The following is a 23,042-nucleotide window of genomic DNA, read 5'->3' as shown; positions in this document are numbered from 1 at the left end:
ACACACACTCCAATATAGAATGACAGCACATTGCCACAATTTTAATGACACTGCCTCTGCCTCCTCGGAAGGACAGGTCCTCCAGAGAGCACCAGCCACAGCAACTGTCCACCCTTGCAAAAAACGTCTTCATCATGGCATATAAAGCAGCACATTTGGCCTTTAAGTCGCGCTGGCACAAGACAGACGAAGAACTCTGTCGGCACAGTATGTCCTTCATCTTGCATAAGGCGATCCGAAATGACTTCTTTCAGAGTTACCTTTATCTGCTGGAAAAGCTTCCCCTGGGTGAGTAGCTGGTGGGCAGGAGCATCTGTGTGTGTCTGTGACTGTGCTCTGGAAAAACGTATCATGTTAGATGGTAGAGTGCAACACATTAATGACAGTAAGTAGTAGTTCTGAGAAGCCTGGCCAGAGAAACTACAGTGCTAGCTAAATTTATACTTGGTACTCTCTCTCTCAGCTCCCTCTAATTCAGTACCCTGTTGTTTTACCTAAATACACCGCAGATTGTTAGAGGGTGGCAAGGGAAAGACCACAAGAGCGAAAGAGTTTGGCACCTTTTTTTTTGTCACCATTTAAGTAAAACATGCATTGACCTGTTTGGAACTTGGAAGAATAAATGCAAAACTAGCAGAGCTGACAGGCCTTACTTTCTGTTGCCTGATACCTGTTTTGTTGTCATTCAGTGTGTCCTTAGCCTTGTCATTTGTATTGTTTTGGACAAGTGCTTGAAAGGTAATGTTTGTGAATTTTTTTCTCGAGAGTCTTAGTAACCCGAATCTCTGCAGCAGGCTGTCTAACCTACTGTTAGTTAACTGGGAGGAAGATGCTTCCACAATGTTTGTTTATAGCCAAATTTCAGTGACAGCCTGTGGTACAGGATGCCAAGACATTTTAGATGCAGAAAATAAATGTTCATTTCTTCTAAAAATTTGACCCTGAATAAGAAACAAAATTTCTCCAGGACAATATAGCTAAAAAGTCAATTTGACTTGAGCCTGTATTACTTTAGCATGTCACTTTTTAAGCAGAATTATTCAGCCTCCACTCAGTGTTAGAACTGTAGGAATATAAGATGGGAAGGATGTAACCTGTTAAACGACTCTCCATAGTGAATTCTTGATTGTGTGAAACCTTACAGACCCCAGTGAGAACTCTGCTCACGTTGATGGAATTCATGAGTCCTGTAAAAAGAAAAAGCACTTCCCTGTTATCTTAGTATTTTGGTGTGGCTTTTCAAATGCAACAATATCTGCAGCTATTTAAAATGAAACATGGAAGATAAATATTCCTATCCCTAGTGGTAGGTAGCTGCGAATGAGGGAAAGAAAGGAAAGATGGAAAGGAAGGAAAGTCAATTATAGGTCAATGGAATCTCAAGAAGTCTATGAAAATGTTATTCTTTCATTTGTTTTGAAAATAAACACAACATATTAGAAACTGAGCAGAATTTCCTACAGTGTTGACTGTTAGTGTAACTACTAATAGATTATTTTAATGCTAGAAGGTACCATTATGAACATCTAGTTTAGACAAACATCTAGAATTTCATGTAGAAGTTCCTGCATCATGCCTGTAACTTACAAGTGGGTCACAGTATATGTTTATGAAGACAAAAATACCTTGGTTTAAGGGCTGCAAATGACCTGAGAATCCATCAGTCCATCATTAAGCTGCTTCCAGGCCTAATTGCTTCACTCTTGTAAAACTATATTTTATTTCTTGTCTGAATTTTATTTGAATTTCCATTCCCAGCCAACAAGCTTTGTAAAATGTTCCTATCAGACTAAAGATCCCCTCTGCCAGGATTTTCGTGACCTGAATCATTAAAACTTCACTAAAGAACTTGTAAGCTTATTGCCAGCCTATCCAAATTAGTTTGAAGAGGTACTGTGAGTCCAGCCTTCCATGTGAACATGCAGTATGTCTGTTACTCCATGGTTATTGCCATGAAGTAAAAGTGTGCATAAGAACACTTATCCTGTGGGGTAGCTTGTGAGCTGTGATACACATCCAAGAAACTTCACAGCATGCTAGGATGTCATGGTCTGGTGGGTGGACAATCAGATCGGTAAAAAGGGGTTGGGTGATTGGGCTCAGAAAATTGTAGTCACATTTTGAGGACAGTGGAGTACTGCAAGGGTCTGTCCTGGGACCTGTGCTGTTTAACACCTTTATCAGTAACCTGGAGGAGGTGAAGAACTGCTTGCTCATCACATTTGCAGATTGCAGCCAACTGGCAGGTCTTGTCTGCAAGTTCTGGGTCTTGACCACCATCCAGAGGTACCTAAATAGGCTGAAGGAAAGAGGTAGTGGGAAGCTAGTGAAATTCAAATTCACTGACGTTCAAAGGCAAACGCCAAGTCCTGTACCTGTAAAGGAGGAACCTTTGGCAACAACACCATGGGCTGATCAGTGGCTGGCCGGGGAGCGGCCCTGCTGATAGGGTTTTGGTACACAGCAACTGAATGTGAACCAGTAGTGTGTCCTGACAGTGAAGAAGGCCAACAGTATCCTGGGCTGTAGTAACAAAAGCATAGCTGGTTGATCAAGGGAAGTGGTTATCACCTTTTATGCAGCAGCCCTGTGTGGAGTCTTGAACTCGGAATGCAGGGAATGACATGGAGCGAGTTGGATGACCTCCAGGGTGGTGAGGGAACGGGAGCACATGCCATATGAAGAGATACAAAGTGAATGGGGCATGTTCAGTCAGAAGAGACAGCTTCAGGGAGACCAAATACCAGCCTGCCAGTACCTACAAGAAGATCATGAAGAAGATGGAGCTGAGCTCTGCATAGTGGTGTGAGGTAGGAGGACAAGAGACAGTGGCCATAAATGGAAACATAAGAAATTCAGGCTGGCTATCAGGAAAAACTCTTTCTCCATGAGGGCAGTCTGGCATTGGAACAGGTTGCCTAGGGAAGTTGTACAATTCTCCATCAATGGAGACTTTTAAAACCTAGCTGAATAAAGTCCTGGTGAACCTTATCTGACCTCATGTCTGTCCCTGCTTTGAGCAGCAGTTTGGACTAGAGACATCCTTAGATCCCTTCCAACTTGGATTATCTGTGATCCAGTGCTCTCCGTGATGGAGAGGACAGAATGTGGCAGGTCTGAACATCTCTGCAGAATGACATTTTCCAGTTAGTTCTGAGTGGAACTGAGCAGAAATGAAATGAACTTCTCAAGCTTCAAGACTGGATCCAGATATCTCTGTGTAAACAGTATTAAACGACTAAAGCAACACTAAGACTGTGACCTAGCAGGGTAGTTAAGCGTGTGCTTAACCCTAAACATGAATAATAACACTGAAATCAAGCCTCACACTGAAACTTGCAGTGCAGCCCAGGGTCAGCAAGGTAGAAAGCTTGCTTCAAGCTACGCTAACTCCATGCTCCCCCCACTCCATTGCTAGGTTCAATGGTGGAGCACTTATAGACATGTTTACTTATGAGCTGAGCATATCTGGTATCACAGCCTGTTAAGAGAAACATGTCACTTTTACAGACCAGGGTAACATTTATAAATAAAAGACATGAGTAACTTTAGGCCCTGATCCAACAATGTACTTAAATGTGTGTGAATGCCCTTAAGCTCAGTGGACTTTAATGGAGCTACTCAGATGCTAGAAATTATGCATGTGTTTACATAGGCTGGGGGACTCAGTGCCAGTGGGGTGACATCTACAGTGGAAAACTTAGATGATCAGTGTGTAGAGACAAATATTCCCATGTGTGAGGCACGCCTCTGTAAGCAGAATCTCCTTTGGGGGTGGGCTGCTGTTCATCCTCTATAAAACAGAATGTAAATGGTTCTCGGACCACAGTAGAGAGGTGAATTCTACCCTGCACCCAGAAAACTGTTTTTCAACTGATGCACAAAGCAGATGTTGCATTTAAAAGGGAATACTCAGCAAAACTGGAATTAGTTCAATATCTTGCAGAAAGCAGTCAGAGCCACAAAATAATGTTCACAAATAAAAACTTCCAAAAAAATTACTTGCAACATTTACTTCTGCTAGTGAAATTTAGCTGAGTAAACCCTGCAACCCAAAACTGTAAAACAGTCTACTGCAGGTTGGGATTGCACCCAGTCTAACATATTAAAGTGGTCCATTTCTCTAGAGATTTATATCAGATGTAGTAGGAAACAAAATTTTGTACTGATCCATAAGTTTATATATATATATACAGATAATGTTTTGGACTTTGCAAGGCCAAAGGGCTTAGGTAGATACTCTCTGTCTAGTCCAGGGGTTGGCATTCAGCTGTAGATCACCACTGCATCCAGACTGTGCTTGCAGCGAGTGAAAATTATTTCTCATAACTGTGGAGTGACCTTTAGGGAGCCAGTTCCTGTTCTCGGCCTGCTTTTGCAATAGGTTTGTTTTAACAGTCTCCACCTGGGGGACTTGCCAGCAGATTCAGCTGAGAGACCAAGTGTGCCGTAAAAAATTTTTCTTCTTACTCTACTTTCTAACTTTCTCACCTTACAAGTTACAGGTTACCTGCCTTAACACTGAAAACCTTTGCTGTGAAAGACTGTTGCCCCTGCCCTGCAATGTCTGAGGGACTTGCAGCCTCTGTTGTCCTATCCTGCCTATGCCCTACTTTTCAAAGTTCCTTGAAATGAGGCTGTGTATCTGTAACAGACCTCACAAGTATTTCATTTCCTGATGCACAAGATAGTCCCACATGGGTCATGGAAAGGGAGATACTTCTGGCTAGACAGATCCTGTGATGAGGGATGCTGGAGTGGAGTTCCAACATTAACTGCTGTCACCAAGGACATGTGTGTCTCCTTGCACTTCTCTTTTGGGGTAGATTCCTGCAAGCTGCAAACCTCCCTCTCCCTCTGGTCCTGCTGCTGGAGCCTGCATGCCAGGCACAGCTGCAAGGCAGATCAGAGGTGAGGTTGATTGGCTGTGTCTGGAAAATTGGGTTGTGCACTGGGAGAGTTGGCAGTGTTGCAAATTCATGAGAGGGAGGAGTAACACTGAGGAAGCAAGAGGTGGAAATCATCCCTATAGATCTTACACTGCATGAGTGACACTGTGGGCCCACAGGAGAAGACTTTGGGTACAGTTCCACCATTTACTTTAGCCTGTGTCCTTGCATGCCTTCAGGTGGGAGACTTGCATAAGAAGATCTTTGCAAAGATTGATGCATAGAGAAGACCCTATGGATGCTAAGCCCAGAGCTGGTTTTGGATGCCAGCACATAAGGCAGGACACTGGGGCCCCAGCTGGCCCAGGAGGAGCCGCAGTCAGCTGGTGTATGCATGCAAGTCCCAGCAGGCAGTCTTCAAGCCTGATACTAGTTCTAAGTGAGAAATTTGAGAGCACACACTACAGATCTGATATCCTGAACAGCATATCATCCCCATGTGTTGCCTCAGGATAGGCTCATGTTTTGAGTAGAAGGACTCTGAATATTCATTGTTCCTGCTGCCAGCTGCCTGTAACACCCTGTACTAGTGTGCAGTCTGTAAATGCCCTTCCTTTCAATCTAGCAAAAGGGGATAAATCACTGTCCCTTGATACGTCCATTTAAACAAGCCCAAGAAATCATCGCTGAGTTTTATATGGAAGATCTTGCAAAGCCAACATGCAGGGATTCAGTTCTGTTCACCAGTCAGGATAGCATCTGAAATGCAGAAAAAAGGAACACAGAGAAAACTAGATGGTGCCACTCCTGGGGAAGATGGAGATCGTTTACTGGAAGAATCACAGCCATGGATGGAGTCTTTTTCCCAGGCTCTGGGAGCCACCCTGGCCAAGTTGTGTTGGGGATTGGCTGCTGCCCCCTTCATATTAATTTCTTCAGCTAAATGGTTTCTTCTGAGTATGTGAATATAATCAGTGGAGTGTGTAAAACTCCCAGGTTTGACCCTTGCTGGGCTCAGTGCTTCTTGTGGTATAAATTTCTCAGGCATAACATAAATGTGTAATGGATTAAAGCTTTAATAGTATCCGTTCGGCAGTTGACTTAAGCAGGTGATGACAAGAGGGGCTGGTAATGCTGCTTTTGTTGGATGAAGGATATGCCAGGCATGCTGCTTATGTGTAACCCAATAGCACTATTCTGTTCCGAGTGGTCCTTGGTGGTAATTATTCCCTATCCTACTTCCTTTGTCCCCCCTCATTTGCCTCCAAAATGTCATTCTCCTGCTGAGGATGGGCAGGCAAACACTTATCATTCCCTGCTGAGTTTGCTTGCCCTAAAAAAATACATTCCAGGCTTATATTCAGGGCCTCTGGCCTAGCTCTCATCCTCTGCATGGAGGGCATAATTCCTGTCTCCCAGCTGGTGTAAGCAAGGCACTGCCTGTTCAGACCCTTCCCAGCAGCGACCTGCAGTGCTCCAGTGGAAGCTTAAAGATGCAGCGACAAAGCTCTGCTCCCTGGTCTGTCTGTGTATGCAGCTGTCAGGGAGCAATCCCTTTCTGTTGTTATTAACCCAAAAGATGTTTGCTGTTGGATCATTTCCAGTTCCTTAAGCACGTTGGGAATCTGCAGCAGAGCTGGTCTTACATTGCAAGGTGGTGCTCGCAAAGACTTCTTCCCAGTGTGACTCCATCCCTCCTTATTGCTTAGCTTTCACAGACAGACTTGTAGTTGTGTTTTTGTTGGAAAGGCTGTCATACACACAGGAAAATGCCTGGACACTTGTATGCACACACGAGACAGTCAGACATGCTGGTTTCCAAGCAGACTGTTTATGGCCTGCCTCAATCCAAACTTTTGAGCTGCAAAACAACTGCTTTTGATATGCCGATGCACATCGAGTGTACAAAGACCCAGGATGCGGATGACAGACCTCAGGTTTTTTAAGAACAGGAAAAAAGAGCCAGTAAAGGTCGCAGATTTTAATAAAACAGCTTCAGACATGTGATTGCTGTATATTGCCAGCAAAATAGCCAAGCAATGAAAAGAAACATCCAAGCCTCTGGCACAAAGGAACTTTCCAGTATATCACCCACTGATTATCTCACTCCTTGATCTGTGACAGATGAAAAACTAGGACTGCCTCTTCTAAATTGTCTTCCCCCCCTGTATACTCATTTAGGCCTGAGACTACCATCTGCTCTTTGGTTCAGCTTACTTGCAGTGCCACAGATGGTACAGTATCACTAAAAATAAAGCAGAGCAAGTGCCTCACTGATCTGCTCTTGGTGCACTCTCTGTGCAGCTGTCAATGGCTAGAAAGCATATATGGAAATTTGCAGAACTCTTAGGTTTGTGATAGTGGAAATGGTGACCCTGCATAGCAATAAATGCTGCCCACAGCTTTTCTGGGAGCAGATAAAACCCCTTGCTCTCTTAGGCATGCATTCACTTCAAAGTTGAAATGATTTTTCACTAGTATGAAAACACAGTGTGATGACAAAAGCCGTGTGTGAGCCTGGGAGGCACTGAATTTGCCCAAGGGGGACTGTATGCCTTCAAGGTCTTGCAGGATTAAATCCAGCGCCCTTCCTTCCACCTTTGCTTTAGAAACAGAGATTTGGTGTTTTGAAGGTTGCATTTAAGTGTATAGATCTTCACCATTGTGCCTCCAGAGCAATAAACTCACCCAGAAATACCTGTCATTAACAATAAAATAGTGATTTGTCTGCTTGCAGTGAAACTTTACGCTTTGACAAGTCAAGTTATCAATGGGGAGATGCAGTTCTATGCCAGGGCCAAACACTTCTACCAGGAGGTGCCAGCCACAGAAGAGGGCATGATGGGAGACTACATTGAGCTCTCCAATACAGACATTGAATCCTCCAGGGAGTTTCTCAGGAATTTTGTTGGGGTAAGTCATTTAATCTCATTTGTTGCAAGAAACAGTGGTGATGTGTCATAAATGACACGCAGTGTGCCCGGTCACATATATTTTCAATGGCACCATATGTCGTATTTGATGTGCATCACAGGTCATAACTGGCTGTCATTGACTCTAATAATGTATTCTGCCAGGTCATGCATGCATTGTCATGAATATACATTTTGCCTGGCCTTATTTTGTTATTTACCTGTTTTGTGTCCTTTTCTTATGCCCCAAAGCTGCAAGGAGTTCTTACAGCTGTCTTTGGGTGGGAGGTTAATTTTCAGTGCAGGACTGTGACCTTTCATGATAAAATCCTTGCTGGCTTCGGTTGGAGATTTGTCTGTGCAAATTCCTGCAGTCCATTTGGGAGAGTAGCTGACACTAAATGCCAAGTTCTGTTTTGCCTGTTTATAAATATTTCTGAGAATGCTGCAACAAAATCCAGCCCTCTCCCTCCCCCTTCAAACATTGTGATATATAGAATAAGCTACCATTTAGGAAAAATATTTTTTTCTTGAACATTCCAGTGTCACTGGGGACCTTTGCAGACAGATTTCTGAAGTTCTGTAAACATCTTCAAAGTCCTGCTTTGACCTGAGATGCAAAGAGATGCCAAGTGGGATTTTAGAAGCACCTACAATAGAGGTATCACTTTGGCACTTGGGTTTCTGAAAATCCTGTTGATGCCTAAATGTGGCTTTGGGATTCCACACATCTTTACAAGTGTGGCCTGATGATTTTCTAACTGTCCTTCCCTCTTCCCAGGGGAAAAGCCCACTAAATAAGCTCAACAACAGTATTAGAAGCTAAAGAATGCAAAAGCTACAGGAAAACAAGTTTCTTAAATTCTGCTCACAAAATGACTAGTTCTATATAATGCTACCATAGAGCTTTCATTTTCTGCTCAGCTGTACAAATTTGGGATAGCCAGGTGACCTTTTTTAGTCTTAATGACCTACTGTGGAAAAAAAGCTCAACAGGTTAATTAGGTGTTGTGTATGAAAAAGGGCACAGTTTAAATAGATTGGGATGAAAAACAAGTGTGGTTTAACAGATAGAAATCCTGTATAGCAGGGAAGGGCAACTGATGGCAAGGTGGCTGTGCTTGATAGAAGGAGGCTTCTAGGGCAGTGAGCCAGCAGAACACAAGTGAACACCTACATTTTTTTTTTAATTAACAGTCATTTGTATTAATGTTAGTGCAAAAAGGCTTCACAACACTTCAAAGCCTCGCTGTATCAGGCTTTCTACAAACACAAATAGCATATACAAAGGAAAAATTAAATGCAGCTTATAAACCTAGAGCCAGCTCAAGGCATATTCCTTAAATTTTACTTAAGTCTTGTTTTAAGGGCATTTGTGGAATTCAAGTGGTGCATAAGCGTGTACTCAGGGAAGGATTTCATGTCTCCTAAACACTATATAGATTCAGTTGCTGAATGGCAGGTTTTTATCACACTGTTACTCTTTCTCATCTCCAAGACCCGAAAAGGAAAGAAGTACAGTCTGAAGGGGAGTTTCACATGCCAAAGAGGAATCATACCCAATGCATCAGGTGTGATGACAGATACAAAATACTCCAGAGCAGAGTTCCTACTCCTATTATTAGCTAGGGATAGAAGGGATACTCTGAATGGCCAAGATCAAACAAGAAAAAAAAGAAACAAAAAGGAATCTGCACGTTTTGGTAATTCTGATTGTTGGTTAAAGCCTGTCCTCTGTTGAGATACAGTCAATTGGTTATGTTACTTATCGTTTATTTTCCTTTCTTACTACTGCAATTTGAATCCTACTCAACCAGATGCAGATATTTAGTGGCTTTCTGTAGCAGTGACTTTATTGTAAAGCTAATTTGAGTTATGTCTTCCCAAGTTTATGTCTCTGTAAATATTTTTTTTTCCAATAAGGTGATCAGGATAGATAGAAAAAAACCATTTTGTTTCACCCTAACATAAACGATGCTTTATTTTTTAAAGAGAAGTTTAACAAAATTGGAAAGTAGGAAAATCGGTTTCAGATCAACTGAACATATTTCACTTAAAATTTTTTATTGTTTTACCCTCTGAAAAACTTTTCCCTTTGTTTTCAAGAGTTCAAATCAGTTTGAAAATGAAAAATGCTGTTTAGAAATGAGAAGCTGACAAGTTGTTTTTTTTCCTTGAAAGTCGTGAAAAAGAAGTATCTTGACATTTTCAACATTCTTTCCCATGTTTTTTGTCTATAACTATTCTCTAGATTTGAAATATCAATTTCACAGAGTTTTATTCTTCCAAAACTTTATTTTCTGGCAAAACTAGTGCTCCTTAAAAAAACAGTTGCCCGGTTCCACTCAAATTACCCCTCTTGAGTTAGTTTGGCTGGTGTGGAAATGCCACACAGTGACATTTCCCTTACATGACTGATGTTGCATACCTTCATGTATGGCATTTCTTAGCATGATTCTTAGGCACCACTGTAAAATGAGCTACATATTTCTTTACCATTGGAGAATTTATCTTGCCTGGTCACATGGAAGGAATTACAGAAGGGACTAAGGACTTCACTTATATTTTAGTCTGTCTCCTTCCCAGGCAAGTCAAACTGAGTTAAAAGTGCCACTGTGCTCAAGTTAAGAGGTTTTATGTGTGTGTGGGCAGAACCCAAACCAAGAGCAACATTACTTGAGCCAGCAGTGCTGTACAGACAAGCTATAGGTTGTCTTAGGTACAGTCATACTTGAAGGGTTATCAGCAGAGCTATAGCACTGCATATTTATGGCAATGTATTAATGCCAGTTAAAGCCTTGATGTCCATATAGACACTGTGTTTTCAAGTGTCTAATCCAGAGGTAATGTATAAAAAAAGGAAATAAAACAAAGAAACCCTTAATTCAGGAACAGTTGTGAGCTATAGGTGTGTGATATAATACAGACGGAGGTTACATAAACTTTATAGCTCCCTTTCTGCCCTAAACCCTTCTTCCCTTTCTTGCCCTCAGTTCACCTGCCTGATTGGTTACTTGCTGAATGAAAAGCTTCTCAAAAGTGATTTTTCTCCTGTTTGATCAGGGGGATGGAGGAGATATTGTTGGAAACCTGATTGTTATTTTTTTTAATTTAGAAAGAAAACCACTGTGATTTTCATCTGTTTCTTGAACTCTTGATTTCTTTTTTATCCTGCATACCTACTCTGCCTTCCTGCCCTTCCAAGACCTGAAGTAGCATCAGGAACATATTCCACAGCTCTTTAATCACTAAGGAAATTTGTGAATGCCCTATTTAGCTTTACAGAAGAATTTTTGGGTGTGTCTGTGTCCAAAATGGTAGTGATTCTGAGTAATGAGAAGCAGGTAATCAGAGGAACAGTCAATCTTAAATTTTGAAGCCTGTTCTGGCTTAGAATTTTCACTTAAACTATTTTTTTGAATAAGGAGTCTCATTTTCAACTCAATTAGGCTTTTGGGAAAATGATTGCCTTCCAAAGAAAATGTTAATACCCTGTCAAAGCTCTGAGCACTTCCAAACTGAAAATATATTAGCTGAACATGGAATTATGTCAACATTTTCATTACAAACGGAGCTGTGGTACTTCACAGGGCTTCTTAACTGACTGCCTGATGCTCTTGCTCCCTTTCAGCAAAGTGTGGGATCAAGCTTCATCTCCCATGATTGTTCCCTTTCCTTCTTCTCAATGGCAAATGGAGATGTGTCATCAGAGGTCCTTGCCGTGACGCAACATGGGAGATGAATTCCCTGTTTTGAGTGAGGTACTGTGACTATAGGTTCTCCGAGACACAAATGTCAGACACGTTATATGGCTTTTTGTCAAATTCTGTTAGTTGTTTTGGTAAATCATCCCGGTTTTCTTACCAGCTTTCTCAAAGATTTTTACTTAATCACATCACTGTAGGCCTGTATATATCTGCCAGCAAACAATATAGAACACCACCTTGTAAAGATCCAAGACATAGTTCCTTCTTCTTTCATTAATTCCTTGTTACAGCTTAGTCTGGTCCTCAGTAAAAGCCTGTGAATGAAGAATGGCTCACATTTTCTGGCTAACTACAAACAGGTAGTCTCCAGAGTCCAATAGGGTTGAAGGCTTGTGGACTCTTGCACACATCAGGAGATTAATCTTCCTAGGTATACAAATTGGGACCAGCAGCCCTGGAGACTGGTGAGAGCCTTTGAGGTCCTTGTGCTCTTTCTACAGTTACTCTATGTAACCGGATGCTCAGCTGGGCTATTCATAGTCATGCCATTGACAGTACTGTCCTTTGACCTTAGTAATCTACTGAATTACCCACTGAAGCAAGGCCGAAAAAGCAGTGAGTTACATGATTTATGCTTGGTCATCACAGAGGGGGTCTCCCATAAGCAGGAAGAGCAAGACTCTTCCTGGGCTTATTTCCTTTAAGAGCAGTGAAGCTCCAGCAGGGACTTCAGCCCATAGGTTTCAGTTCAACACTCAGTTCCAGGGGACAGGGAAAAGGTGTTTACATTTGCTTTTAATATATTTGTTTAAAAGATAACTTTGACCAGGGGAGCTCCAATCTCACAGTCAGTCCATGTGCAGACTTAAAATTTCTGTTTTACAGAACAGCAGCAGGCTCTTAAGAGCCTTTTTATAGCTAGAATGGAAGCTTTAGGGGTGAAATACAGCTTTCATTATAAAGCTCCTTTTACAGTGACTCATTATTTTCTCATAGACATAGCCTTTGTGCCACATTTTTTCACGTCTGATCTCTGTCCAGAGATGATATTTATGAAGAAAAAAAGAACGCTTAAGAAAAATCTACTCAATCATCTTTCTCGTCTCTGTGCCTAAAAAAGAAATTCTGTATATGCTCCAGTCCAAACTTTTTGAGTTGTCGTAAATTGCCTACAACTCCAAGATCTTCGTTCAAACACAGCTTGTTTTGAAAACTGAACTCTGATCCCAAGGATGCTCTGTGTCTGCAGAGATGTCCATAGGAACCTTGGGAGTTGTGTGCTGCAGAAGTTACTTCTTGCATGCAGTATTTAGTATATGCTTACTTTTTTGTTAGGCCTTTACCGGGCTCAGAATGAGGCTTATCTAGCCATGTTGTTGGCTGTGGAGTAGGAATATTTGACAGATGAAGTTGCAAGGGCTTTACAAAGACTAGTGGATATTCTGAGAAAGCTAGGATGTGAAAGATTATGTCTCTTATACCAAGGAAAAACTTATTGTACAGCAATAAATGCAGGGGAGGCAATGCAGAAGTCCCATCGACAGCAGCCTGGGAACATGGCAGCCCATCTTGGCTCACACATAGTACCCAAAGCTGTATTGATGCTGTCGCAGGTTCTTGCCAGTCTTGAAACAGCCCTGAACAAATAAGGAGACAAGACACTAGGCTTGGTGGGCTAAAGGCCATAGCATGTAACAGAGTTGCTCTGATCTTTCAGGTGGTATTTTTCAGATTTCAAATTATTTTCTTGTATCCCACAGGGGGTGGGGAAAGCTGGAACGAACCGTGCCCTGGACTGCGGCTCTGGGATAGGTCGTATCAGCAAGCATGTCCTGTTACCAGTTTTCAAGAGCGTGGAACTGGTGGATATGATGGAGAATTTTCTGGCTGAGGTCCCGAACTACCTGCAGGGCAAGGAGGACAGAGTAGAGATGTATTACTGCAAAAGCCTCCAGGAATTCACTCCAGACCCACAAAGATATGATGTCATCTGGATTCAGTGGGTTTCAGGTTAGTTCAGCATGGTTCATCCACCCTGGCATCTCAGAGGACTGTACAGCCTGTGCTACAGTTTATGTTAAAAGAATGATGCAGCTGTAAAAGGACATTCTCAAATCTTTGGGACTGCTTCCTAAAATCTCCCAAGAGACTTCTGAGAGTTCTCCCCAGCCACATGTACATTGGGTACAAATCAAGTTGTTGGTTTTTTTCAGGTCATGTACTGGAGGAAGGTATGTGTTCTTAGCCTGTGTGCTAAGGTGCATCTGAGGAGTAGGCCTTGTATGTGGGTTTTCTTGAGCAGGAACCCTCCTTCTTAGGTGCCAGTGCTGCAGACAGATACATGGGGTTGGCCTTGCCTGTGAGCAGGGAATTCTGAATCTGATGATTATCCAGACTTGGGGATGTTTCAGGAAACAATCTGAAAAAAATCCATAGTAAAATTATCAATATCTATAAACCATATCATGTCTTCTACATGCACTGATGCTTGTCAAACAGGTTCACTTAGCTATGTCCCACAGTACCCCATCATATAAGAAATATCTGCTGTTTCTCCTGCAGCCACCCTGGTGGATGCCCTGCAGCATTAAGAGCAGCAGACTGGCAATCAGATAATGTGGGTGTGATGGTTTGACTCTGGCTAAATGCCAGGTATCCACCAAGTCGCTCTATCACTTCCCCCCCCCCTTCCCTTTGTTTTCTCAACAGGGTAAAGAGGGGAAAGAAGATAAACTAACCCTTGTGGGTGAAACAAAAGCAGTTTTAATATAAGCAAAGCAAAGCAAAAGTCCGCGCGCGGAAGCAAAAGCAAACAGATTTATTCTCTACTTCCCATGAAGAGGCGATGTCGGGCCTTCTCTGGAAGCAGGGCTCCAATACGCGTAGTAGTTGCCTCGGAGGACCAAGGGTGACCCCACCCCCTTCCTCCTTTCTCCCAGCTTTATACTGAGCAGACGTCATATGGTATGGAATATCCCTTTGGTCGGTTTGGGTCAGCTGTCCTAGCTGTGTCCCCTCCCAAGATCTTGCCCACCCCGTCCCACTGGGGGAAATATCAGAAAGAGCCTTGGTGCTGTGTAAGCACTGCTCAGCAGCAGCCACAACACCAGGGTGCTATCAACACCCTGCAGCTCCCAGCATAAACCACAGCACCGTGAGGGCTGCTATAGGGGAAAACCGATTCCAGTTCAGCCAGACCCAATACAGTCTCCACCCCTTATTCCATACCATTTACGTTATGCCCAGGTCCCACATAATATTCATTTATCTATTCCATAAGCTTTCTTCACTTCTTCAGATGTTCAGTGTCTTGGCTTCCATCTGTCAAGATAGATGCTCAGGACAGAAGTATGCTTGACCGTTGGACTCCAGCACCGGCTAGGTTTGGGTCGTCATTGCACGTGTCTGGTTCACTCTTCATCGTTCCTACTTCCTCCATCACTTCCTGCAACATACAACTCATCCCACAGATTACTTTCCCCCCAAGGTTAAATGTTCTTGAGGCACACACTGAGTAGTCCCATCCTCCCGCATTACCCACCAAGTACATCCAGGTCCCTGAGCAAAGACAATCCCACGAGTGGGCTTGCCTTTTCCCAAGGGAGGAGCAATCCACACTGCCTTCCCCAGCCACCTCCCTGTGTGTACTACAGGGACCTTATCTCCTCCCACAGTATGAAGGGGGTTTGTTTGGGCAGGTCCAGGACGGTTAACAGATCCTCTGGTATTAATTAGCCAAGTGGCTTCTGCTAAATTTATATCCCAATGCTTCCATCCCCCATTGTCCAATGCTTTCAACATAGTCTTCAACAGTCCGTTATATCTTTCAATCTTTCCAGACGCTTGTGGGTAATAAGGGATGTGATACACCCACTCAATGCCGTGTTTCTTTGCCCAGGAGTTTATAAGATTATTTCGAAAATGGGTCCCGTTGTCTGACTCGATTCTTTCAGGAGTACCATGTCGCCATAAAATTTGCCTTTCAAGACCCAAGATGGTATTTCGGGCAGTGGCATGATTTACAGGGTACGTTTCTAGCCAACCCGTAGTTGCTTCTACCATGGTGAGTATGTAGCGCTTGCCTTGGCGTGTTCGTGGCAGTGGTCCAATATAGTCAATCTGCCAGGCCTCACCGTATTGAAAACTCAGCCATCGCCCTCTGTTCCAGGGAGACTTTACTCGTGTGGCTCGCTTGATTGCAGCACATGTTTCACATTCGTGAGTGACCTGTGAGATGGCCTCCATGGTCAGGTCCACCCCTCGATCACGAGCCCATCTGTACGTTGCATCTCTGCCAAGATGCCCTGATGTTTCATGGGCCCATCGAGCTACAAACAGCTCACCCTTACGCTCCCAGTCCAGGTCCAGCCGAGCTACTTCAATTTTGGCAGCTTTGTCTGCTTGCTCATTGTTTTGGTGTTCTTCAGTGGCACGCCTTTTGGGCACATGAGCATCTACATGACGCACCTTTAGAGCCACGTTTTCCACTCGGGCAGCGATGTCCTGCCACAATGCAGCAGCCCAGATGGGTTTACCTCTGCGCTGCCAATTGGTCTTCTTCCACTCCTGTAGCCACCCCCACAGGGCGTTAGCCACCATCCAGGAGTCCGTGTAGAGATATAATACTGGCCACTTTTCCCGTTCAGCAATCTTTAGGGCAAGTTGGATCGCTTTTACTTCTGCGAACTGACTTGACTCTCCTTCTCCTTCAGTGGCCTCAACGACTTGTCTTGTGGGACTCCACACAGCAGCTTTCCACTTCCGATGGCTTCCTACCACACGACAGGATCCATCAGTAAAGAGAGCATAACGCCTCTCATCTTCTGGTAACTCGTTATATGGCGGTGCCTCTTGGGCACGAGCCACCTCCTCAGGCTGCACTCCAAAATCTCTACCTTCTGGCCAGTCCATGATCTCTTCCAGGATCCCTGGATGGTTGGGTTTCCCCAGTCGAGCCCGTTGCGTGATTAACGCGACCCATTTACTCCAGGTAGCACTGGTTGCATGGTGTGTGGCAGGGATGTTTCCTTTGAACATCCAATGTAATACAGGCAGCCGTGGTGCCAAGAGGAGCTGTGCTTCTGTACCAACAACTTCTGAAGCAGCTCGAATCCCCTCATATGCTGCCAGTATCTCCTTTTCAGTCGGAGTGTAGTGGGCTTCTGATCCTCGATATCCCCGGCTCCAAAATCCTAATGGTCGACCTCGAGTTTCACCTGGTATCTTCTGCCAGAGGCTCCATGTGAGTCCGTGCTCCCCAGTTGATGTGTAAAGTATATTTTGCACAGCTGGTCCTGTCCGAACAGGCCCAAGAGCTACCGCTCGAGCTATCTCTTGTTTGATGTGCTCAAAGGCTTGTTGCTGCTCAGGACCCCACTGAAAATTGTTCTTCTTTCGGGTCACTTGATAGAGAGGGCTCACAAGCTGACTGTAACCTGGAATATGCATCCTCCAGAATCCCACAAATCCTAGGAAAGCTTGTGTTTCCTTCTTGTTGGTCGGTGGAGACATAGTTGCTATCTTGTTGACAACATCCAATGGCACATGACGGCGTCCATCTTGCCATTTTATTCCCAAGAACTGAATTTCTCGTGCTGGTCCCTTGACCTTGCTTTTCTTTATGGCAAACCCAGCTCTCAGAAGAATCTCAATTACTCTTTGTCCTTTCTTGAACACTTCTTCTGCCTCATTGCCCCACACAATGATGTCATCAATGTATTGTAGATGTTCAGGGGCATCACCCTTTTCCAGTGCAGTTTGAATTAGTCCATGACAAATAGTGGGGCTGTGCTTCCACCCCTGGGGCAGTCGATTCCAGGTATACTGGACACCCCTCCACGTGAAAGCAAACTGTGGCCTGCACTCTTCTGCCAAAGGAATTGAAAAGAATGCATTGGCAATGTCAATTGTGGCGTACCACTTGGCTGCCTTTGACTCCAGTTCATACTGGAGCTCTAACATATCTGGTACAGCAGCACTCAGTGGTGGCGTCACTTCATTCAGGCCACGATAGTCTACTGTTAACCTCCACCCTCCGTCAGACTTCCGCACTGGCCATATTGGGCTATTAAAAGGCGAATGTGTCTTACTGATGACACCTTGGTTCTCCAGTTGACGAATCAATTCTTGGATGGGAGCCAGAGCGTCTCGGTTTGTACGATACTGCCGTCGGTGCACGGTCCTCATAGCAATTGGCACCTGTTGTTCTTCAACTTGCAACAGTCCCACAACAAAAGGATCTTCTGAGAGGCCAGGCAGATTAGACAACTGTTTTACCTTTTCTGTATTCACACTGGCCACACCAAAAGCCCATCGGTATCCTTTTGGGTCTTTGAAGTATCCCCTCTTGAGATAGTCAATGCCCAAGATGCAAGGGGCTTCTGGGCCAGTTACAATGGGATGTTTTTCCCACTTGTCCCCAGTCAAGCTAACCTCGGCCTCCAATACTGATAGTTCTTGACAGCCCCCTGTCACTCCTGAGATCCAGATAGGTTCTGCCCCTCTATAACTTGACGGCATTAGTGTACATTGTGCCCCGGTGTCAATTAAAGCCTGGTACTTCTGTGGATTTGATGTGCCAGGCCATCGAATCCACACTGTCCAATACACCCGATCATCCCTTTCCTCCTCCTGGCTGGAGGCAGGGGCCCTCTATTCCTGTTCTTGGTCGGAGTACTCACTGTCTGACTCTTGCCGTGCCAGGCCGGAGGTTCCTTCTTCAGGATCAAGGGAGGTGATCTCAGTCTTTCTGTATCTGGGAGATCGCTGGTTACTTCCTTGTGGTTTTACACCAGCTACATTAGCAACCTTCTTAGATGTCTTCTTGTTGGCAGGGGTCTTTCCTCGCAATTCATGTACACGTGCTTCCAACTTAAAGGTGGGTTGACCATCCCACTTCCTCATGTCCTCCCCCTGGTCGCGCAGGAAGAACCAGAGTTCGCCACGTGTCATGCGCCTTGGCTTTCCTTTCCCCCTGACTGGGACAGAAGAGAAATGATTTCTTGGGGAGCTCCTAACATCCAGGGCACTCGCCCGTAGAGATGAGGAGGTACCAAGACTCTCTTCAAAGTTCTGAAGCCAGGAAGAGACTGCCTCCACAGTTGGCGTACATCTTAGTCCTTCTCCTGCATCCATTTCTGGGTAGTACATTGCGGCCAAGCCGGCAGAATACGAGGATGGCGCACCTTTAATCACCTTCCTCCACATGGCCCGTGTGCATGGGACATCCTCTGGATTTTTAGGGGCTTCATCATTATCTGGATCACCATAGATGACTTCCATCACTGCTAATTCTCTCAGGTACTGGACACCTTCATCTGCAGTAGCCCACTTCCCTGGGGTGTGGTCCATAAGATCTTCCTTAAAAGGATACCTTGCTTTAACACTTGAAAGGAGCCGTCTCCACAGACTGCAAATTGCTGTCTCCTTTCCAATTCCCCTTTCAATTCCTCGATTTCTAGCAAGGGAACCCAGCTGTTGGGCTTCCTTACCTTCTAGCTGTTGAGCATCTGCCCCATTATCCCAGCATCGCAGCAGCCAGGCAGCGATCCGCTCACCCGGCTGGCGGCAGTAGTCTTTCCGCAGATCTCGCAGTTCTGATGACGTCAGGGACCGGGTAGTTTCTGCCTCCTGTTTCAGTTCTGTTATTCCCTCTTCTGATACCTTTGCTGAAGGACCAGCTTCTTCCTCCTCTTTCTCCTCCCTTATTAATCGAGGGTATGGGCCTGTTGTTCTCCTTGTCCATTGTTTCTTTTTTACTACTGGGGCAATCTCTGTTGTTGTTATTGTTTGAGTTCCCATGTCAACCACAGCCCTTTGAGAGTGCTGAACTGCAGCTCGATAAGCACAGGCCAGGCCCCAGTAAAGTGCTAGAAGTTGTTGATTCTCATTGGGATAGGCAAGGCACCCCTCTATCAGGTGATGTGTCAATTTTGTGGGGTTGCTTGCCTGTTCAGGGGTGAGATCCCAGGCTACAGGAGGTGATAACCGTCCTAGGAATCTGCCCAACTCCTTCCACTCTCCCTGCCACCCAGGAACAGGCCGCCTCAGAGCACATTTTGGCACCGATTCACTCAAAATTTGCGTTCTCTTACACCAAGAGCATACCGAGCTCCACACAACCCACAACAGGCGAACAGCATTAATAAAGAGTATCAATGCACTAACATAAGGATGACTAAGTACCTCGGGAGCCTGCAAAATAAAACCACTCATGATGTTCCCGATTCCTTGCAGCATGTTCCCGAGCTTAACAAAATAAAGATAAGCAGCGCAATAAACAAGCCCGTGACCAGCACAAGAGCTTGTTGCTTAATAACTACTATAGCTACAGCACATTTAATATAAAACTGCCGTTGTTTTGCCCCACGTTGGGCGCCAGAATAGACTGTGATGGTTTGACTCTGGCTAAATGCCAGGTATCCACCAAGTCGCTCTATCACTTCCCCCCCCCCTTCCCTTTGTTTTCTCAACAGGGTAAAGAGGGGAAAGAAGATAAACTAACCCTTGTGGGTGAAACAAAAGCAGTTTTAATATAAGCAAAGCAAAGCAAAAGTCCGCGCGCGGAAGCAAAAGCAAACAGATTTATTCTCTACTTCCCATGAAGAGGCGATGTCGGGCCTTCTCTGGAAGCAGGGCTCCAATACGCGTAGTAGTTGCCTCGGAGGACCAAGGGTGACCCCACCCCCTTCCTCCTTTCTCCCAGCTTTATACTGAGCAGACGTCATATGGTATGGAATATCCCTTTGGTCGGTTTGGGTCAGCTGTCCTAGCTGTGTCCCCTCCCAAGATCTTGCCCACCCCGTCCCACTGGGGGAAATATCAGAAAGAGCCTTGGTGCTGTGTAAGCACTGCTCAGCAGCAGCCACAACACCAGGGTGCTATCAACACCCTGCAGCTCCCAGCATAAACCACAGCACCGTGAGGGCTGCTATAGGGGAAAACCGATTCCAGTTCAGCCAGACCCAATACAGTGGGCTATGTTCTTCACCAAAAAAAAGTTCTTGATTTTTTCTAGAAAACCTGTGGCAGTGCCTAACTGTCCTTCCAGAAAGCAAGTTTTCTCCTAATCTGTGAACCTAAGTGTCCATGGTGCTGTTTCAGCTGGCAGAAGCAATTATTCTAAAGCACAAGAGGAGGCCTGAACAACTTGTTCTCTCCAAAACCCTGGAGACAGATAGTTTCTTGCTAGGCAAAAAGAAAGATAAAGGTAGAGAGATTAGCACAGGAGATGGTTTTATTCAGGAACACTTACTTGTCCTCTACACATAGTCTTATGAAGTAATGAAACTGAGCTTTGTAGAACAGGTCTATAGTTGTACAAGCAAATTGCTTCAGAAGAGTATAGTTTTCCTTTGTGTTTTTGCTTTTCTTGAATAAACAGTCATTGCAGTAAATGTAGCTCCTGACTCATCTTTTGAGCAAATCTGAGTCAACATGAGACTGAATGAGCTAAGACTTCTCTGAGGCTGTACTGATCAGCTATGTGGCTGCCAACAAAGGAAGCGTATGCCTTTTCTTTAGCATAGACACAGATCTGAATGTCCTTTCATCAATTTCAATTAAATATGTGGTGATCTTAAGTATTAATCAAACTTATACCTCTATCTTGAATTTGACTGAAATATGCCAACAAGCTCGATGCTTTTTGGTGGAGCGAGGGCAGGACTGTCTGGTAGAAAGCAACACTGTGAAGATCTCATTTTCTTGGGAAACTAGGCTAAAAGCAAAGTTAATTTCCAAATTAAGTGTTCAAAAGCTTCAATGAATCTTGCTGATGCAATCCTGATTGGTCTTATATATGCATAAGTATATGAGCCCAGGCTGTTATTTTATGAAGAACTAAAAGCGCAAGTTTACATTTCATGTAGAAATTCCCATTTCCTTCAACTTGAAAGGTATTCAGCTTTAAGCTTTGGGGTTTTTCTCTTTTTTTTTCTTTTTTTGGGGGGGTGGTTAAAGAAACTTGACATGCTATGTCAAAATGTCATTTTGAAATGACAACTTGCATTTATAAAAGTTTAAATCTTCCATCAAGAAAACGAAATATTTTGACTATAATGTACAAATGATTATTTTTTTCAAGTTTTTCATTCAGTTTCTGACAAACTGTCCTTATTAATTAATTTTAAATGTTTCACATGTGAGAGTTCTCGTTTTGCTCTTTTCTGAGTCCTGCACTATGATCTCAACATAGCAGAAGTATTGATCTCTGAGAATGAAGGCTAAAAATGCAATCCCAATAAGATTTTTCAATAAGAAAAAAGTACTATTTTAAATGTATATGGTATATGTAGAAAACACAACAGTATAGGGTAATATAAAGAGTTTATTTGGCAGTTTGGAAGTTCTTGCATTCCTCACTGGATCTTTGATCCAGAGTTCCTTTAATAGGTACATAATGTTACACAGTGTTATAGAGATTTGCAGCATTAAAAGACAGAAGGGATTGTTAGATTATCTAGTCTGACCTATATCACAAGCTGTTATATTCACTCCTTTACCCTTGTACTGAGCCAATAGTTTGTGTTCAATTAAAACATCCTGAGAAATTCAACCACGCTTGATTTGAGGACTTCAAGAGGTGGTAAACACCACTTTTATTGGTAGCTTCCAATGGGTAATTACTTACACTGTTGAACAGTTGTCACTTATTTCCAGTATGAATTTGTTTGGCTTCAGCTTCCTGCCACTGATTCTTATTATGACTTTAACCACCAGATTAAAGAACCCTTCAGCACCCAGTATTTTCTCCACTATTCCCACTGATGTCTGTCCACATCTGCTGCTACTACTAATATGGATCCTAAATAATGATTTGAGTTTGTAACTGTCAGTCTCGTTGATTTGCCCAAGATTTCATAAATCTGGCAGGACTAGAACTTCTCCTGCAATGAACAGGGTATGGACACTCAGATCAAGGCACTGTTCTGATGAGTACAGGGGAGGGTTGATTTGAATGGTTAATAGTGATCTATTTTCCATCTTTTCATCTGTAGGATATCTGACAGATAAAGATCTCCTGGAGTTTCTCATCCGGTGCCAGAATGGCTTGAAGGATAATGGTGTTATTATTCTCAAGGATAATGTAGCCAGAGAGGGCTGTATCCTGGATTGTCTGGATAGTAGTGTGATCCGAGACCTGGACATCCTCCACAGCCTCATTGAAATGAGTGGACTCACCATCCTACGGGAGGAGAGGCAGGAGGGGTTCCCTGAGCAGTGTGTCCCTGTTTGGATGCTGGCCATGCAGAAAGGCCCTGGCCATTCCTGACAGCACAGTGAGACTGCAGAGACTGGACAACGGATGAACCGCAGGACTGGGAAGGAGAAAAGCATCTACTAGAATCCTCCTAACCATGCACTGCTACTGCTATGCTAGGGCAGCAACTACTAAAGGATTGGGAGACAATTACAATTGAGCCTGCTTCTCCAGGGAATAGTCTGCTTCCACATCCTGCCTGCTTCATCATTCTCTCCACTTTTAAAAACCTTTCTAACAGCTCCTTGTCAGATCCCTCTTTCATGAAGAAGTC

At 44.0% G+C, this 23,042-nt stretch overlaps 1 protein-coding gene across 1 annotated transcript; it reads left to right on the top strand.

The window, feature by feature from the left end:
* On the top strand, nt 1-23,042 carry NTMT2 (N-terminal Xaa-Pro-Lys N-methyltransferase 2). The gene is made up of 4 exons (XM_074908264.1): nt 1-288; nt 7,627-7,802; nt 13,269-13,518; nt 22,506-23,042. Exons 1-4 carry the CDS (start codon nt 45-47, stop codon nt 22,778-22,780), a joined length of 945 nt encoding a protein of 314 aa, XP_074764365.1. The 5' UTR covers nt 1-44; the 3' UTR covers nt 22,781-23,042.

Source organism: Athene noctua, chromosome 5, assembly GCF_965140245.1.
Source record: "Athene noctua chromosome 5, bAthNoc1.hap1.1, whole genome shotgun sequence".
In the NCBI taxonomy this organism is placed as follows: domain Eukaryota; kingdom Metazoa; phylum Chordata; class Aves; order Strigiformes; family Strigidae; genus Athene; species Athene noctua.
The sequence above is the reverse complement of the archived record's forward strand: the minus strand, read 5'-3'. Positions and strand labels throughout refer to the sequence as shown.

Bases quoted from the DNA above. Each gene is read 5' to 3' on its own strand.
- NTMT2 (XM_074908264.1), top strand. From the start codon at position 45: ATGACACTGCCTCTGCCTCCTCGGAAGGACAGGTCCTCCAGAGAGCAC. The intron at 7,803-13,268 runs GTAAGTCATTTA...TGTATCCCACAG, and splicing joins TTCTCAGGAATTTTGTTGGG to GGGGTGGGGAAAGCTGGAAC. The intron at 13,519-22,505 runs GTTAGTTCAGCA...TTTCATCTGTAG, and splicing joins CTGGATTCAGTGGGTTTCAG to GATATCTGACAGATAAAGAT.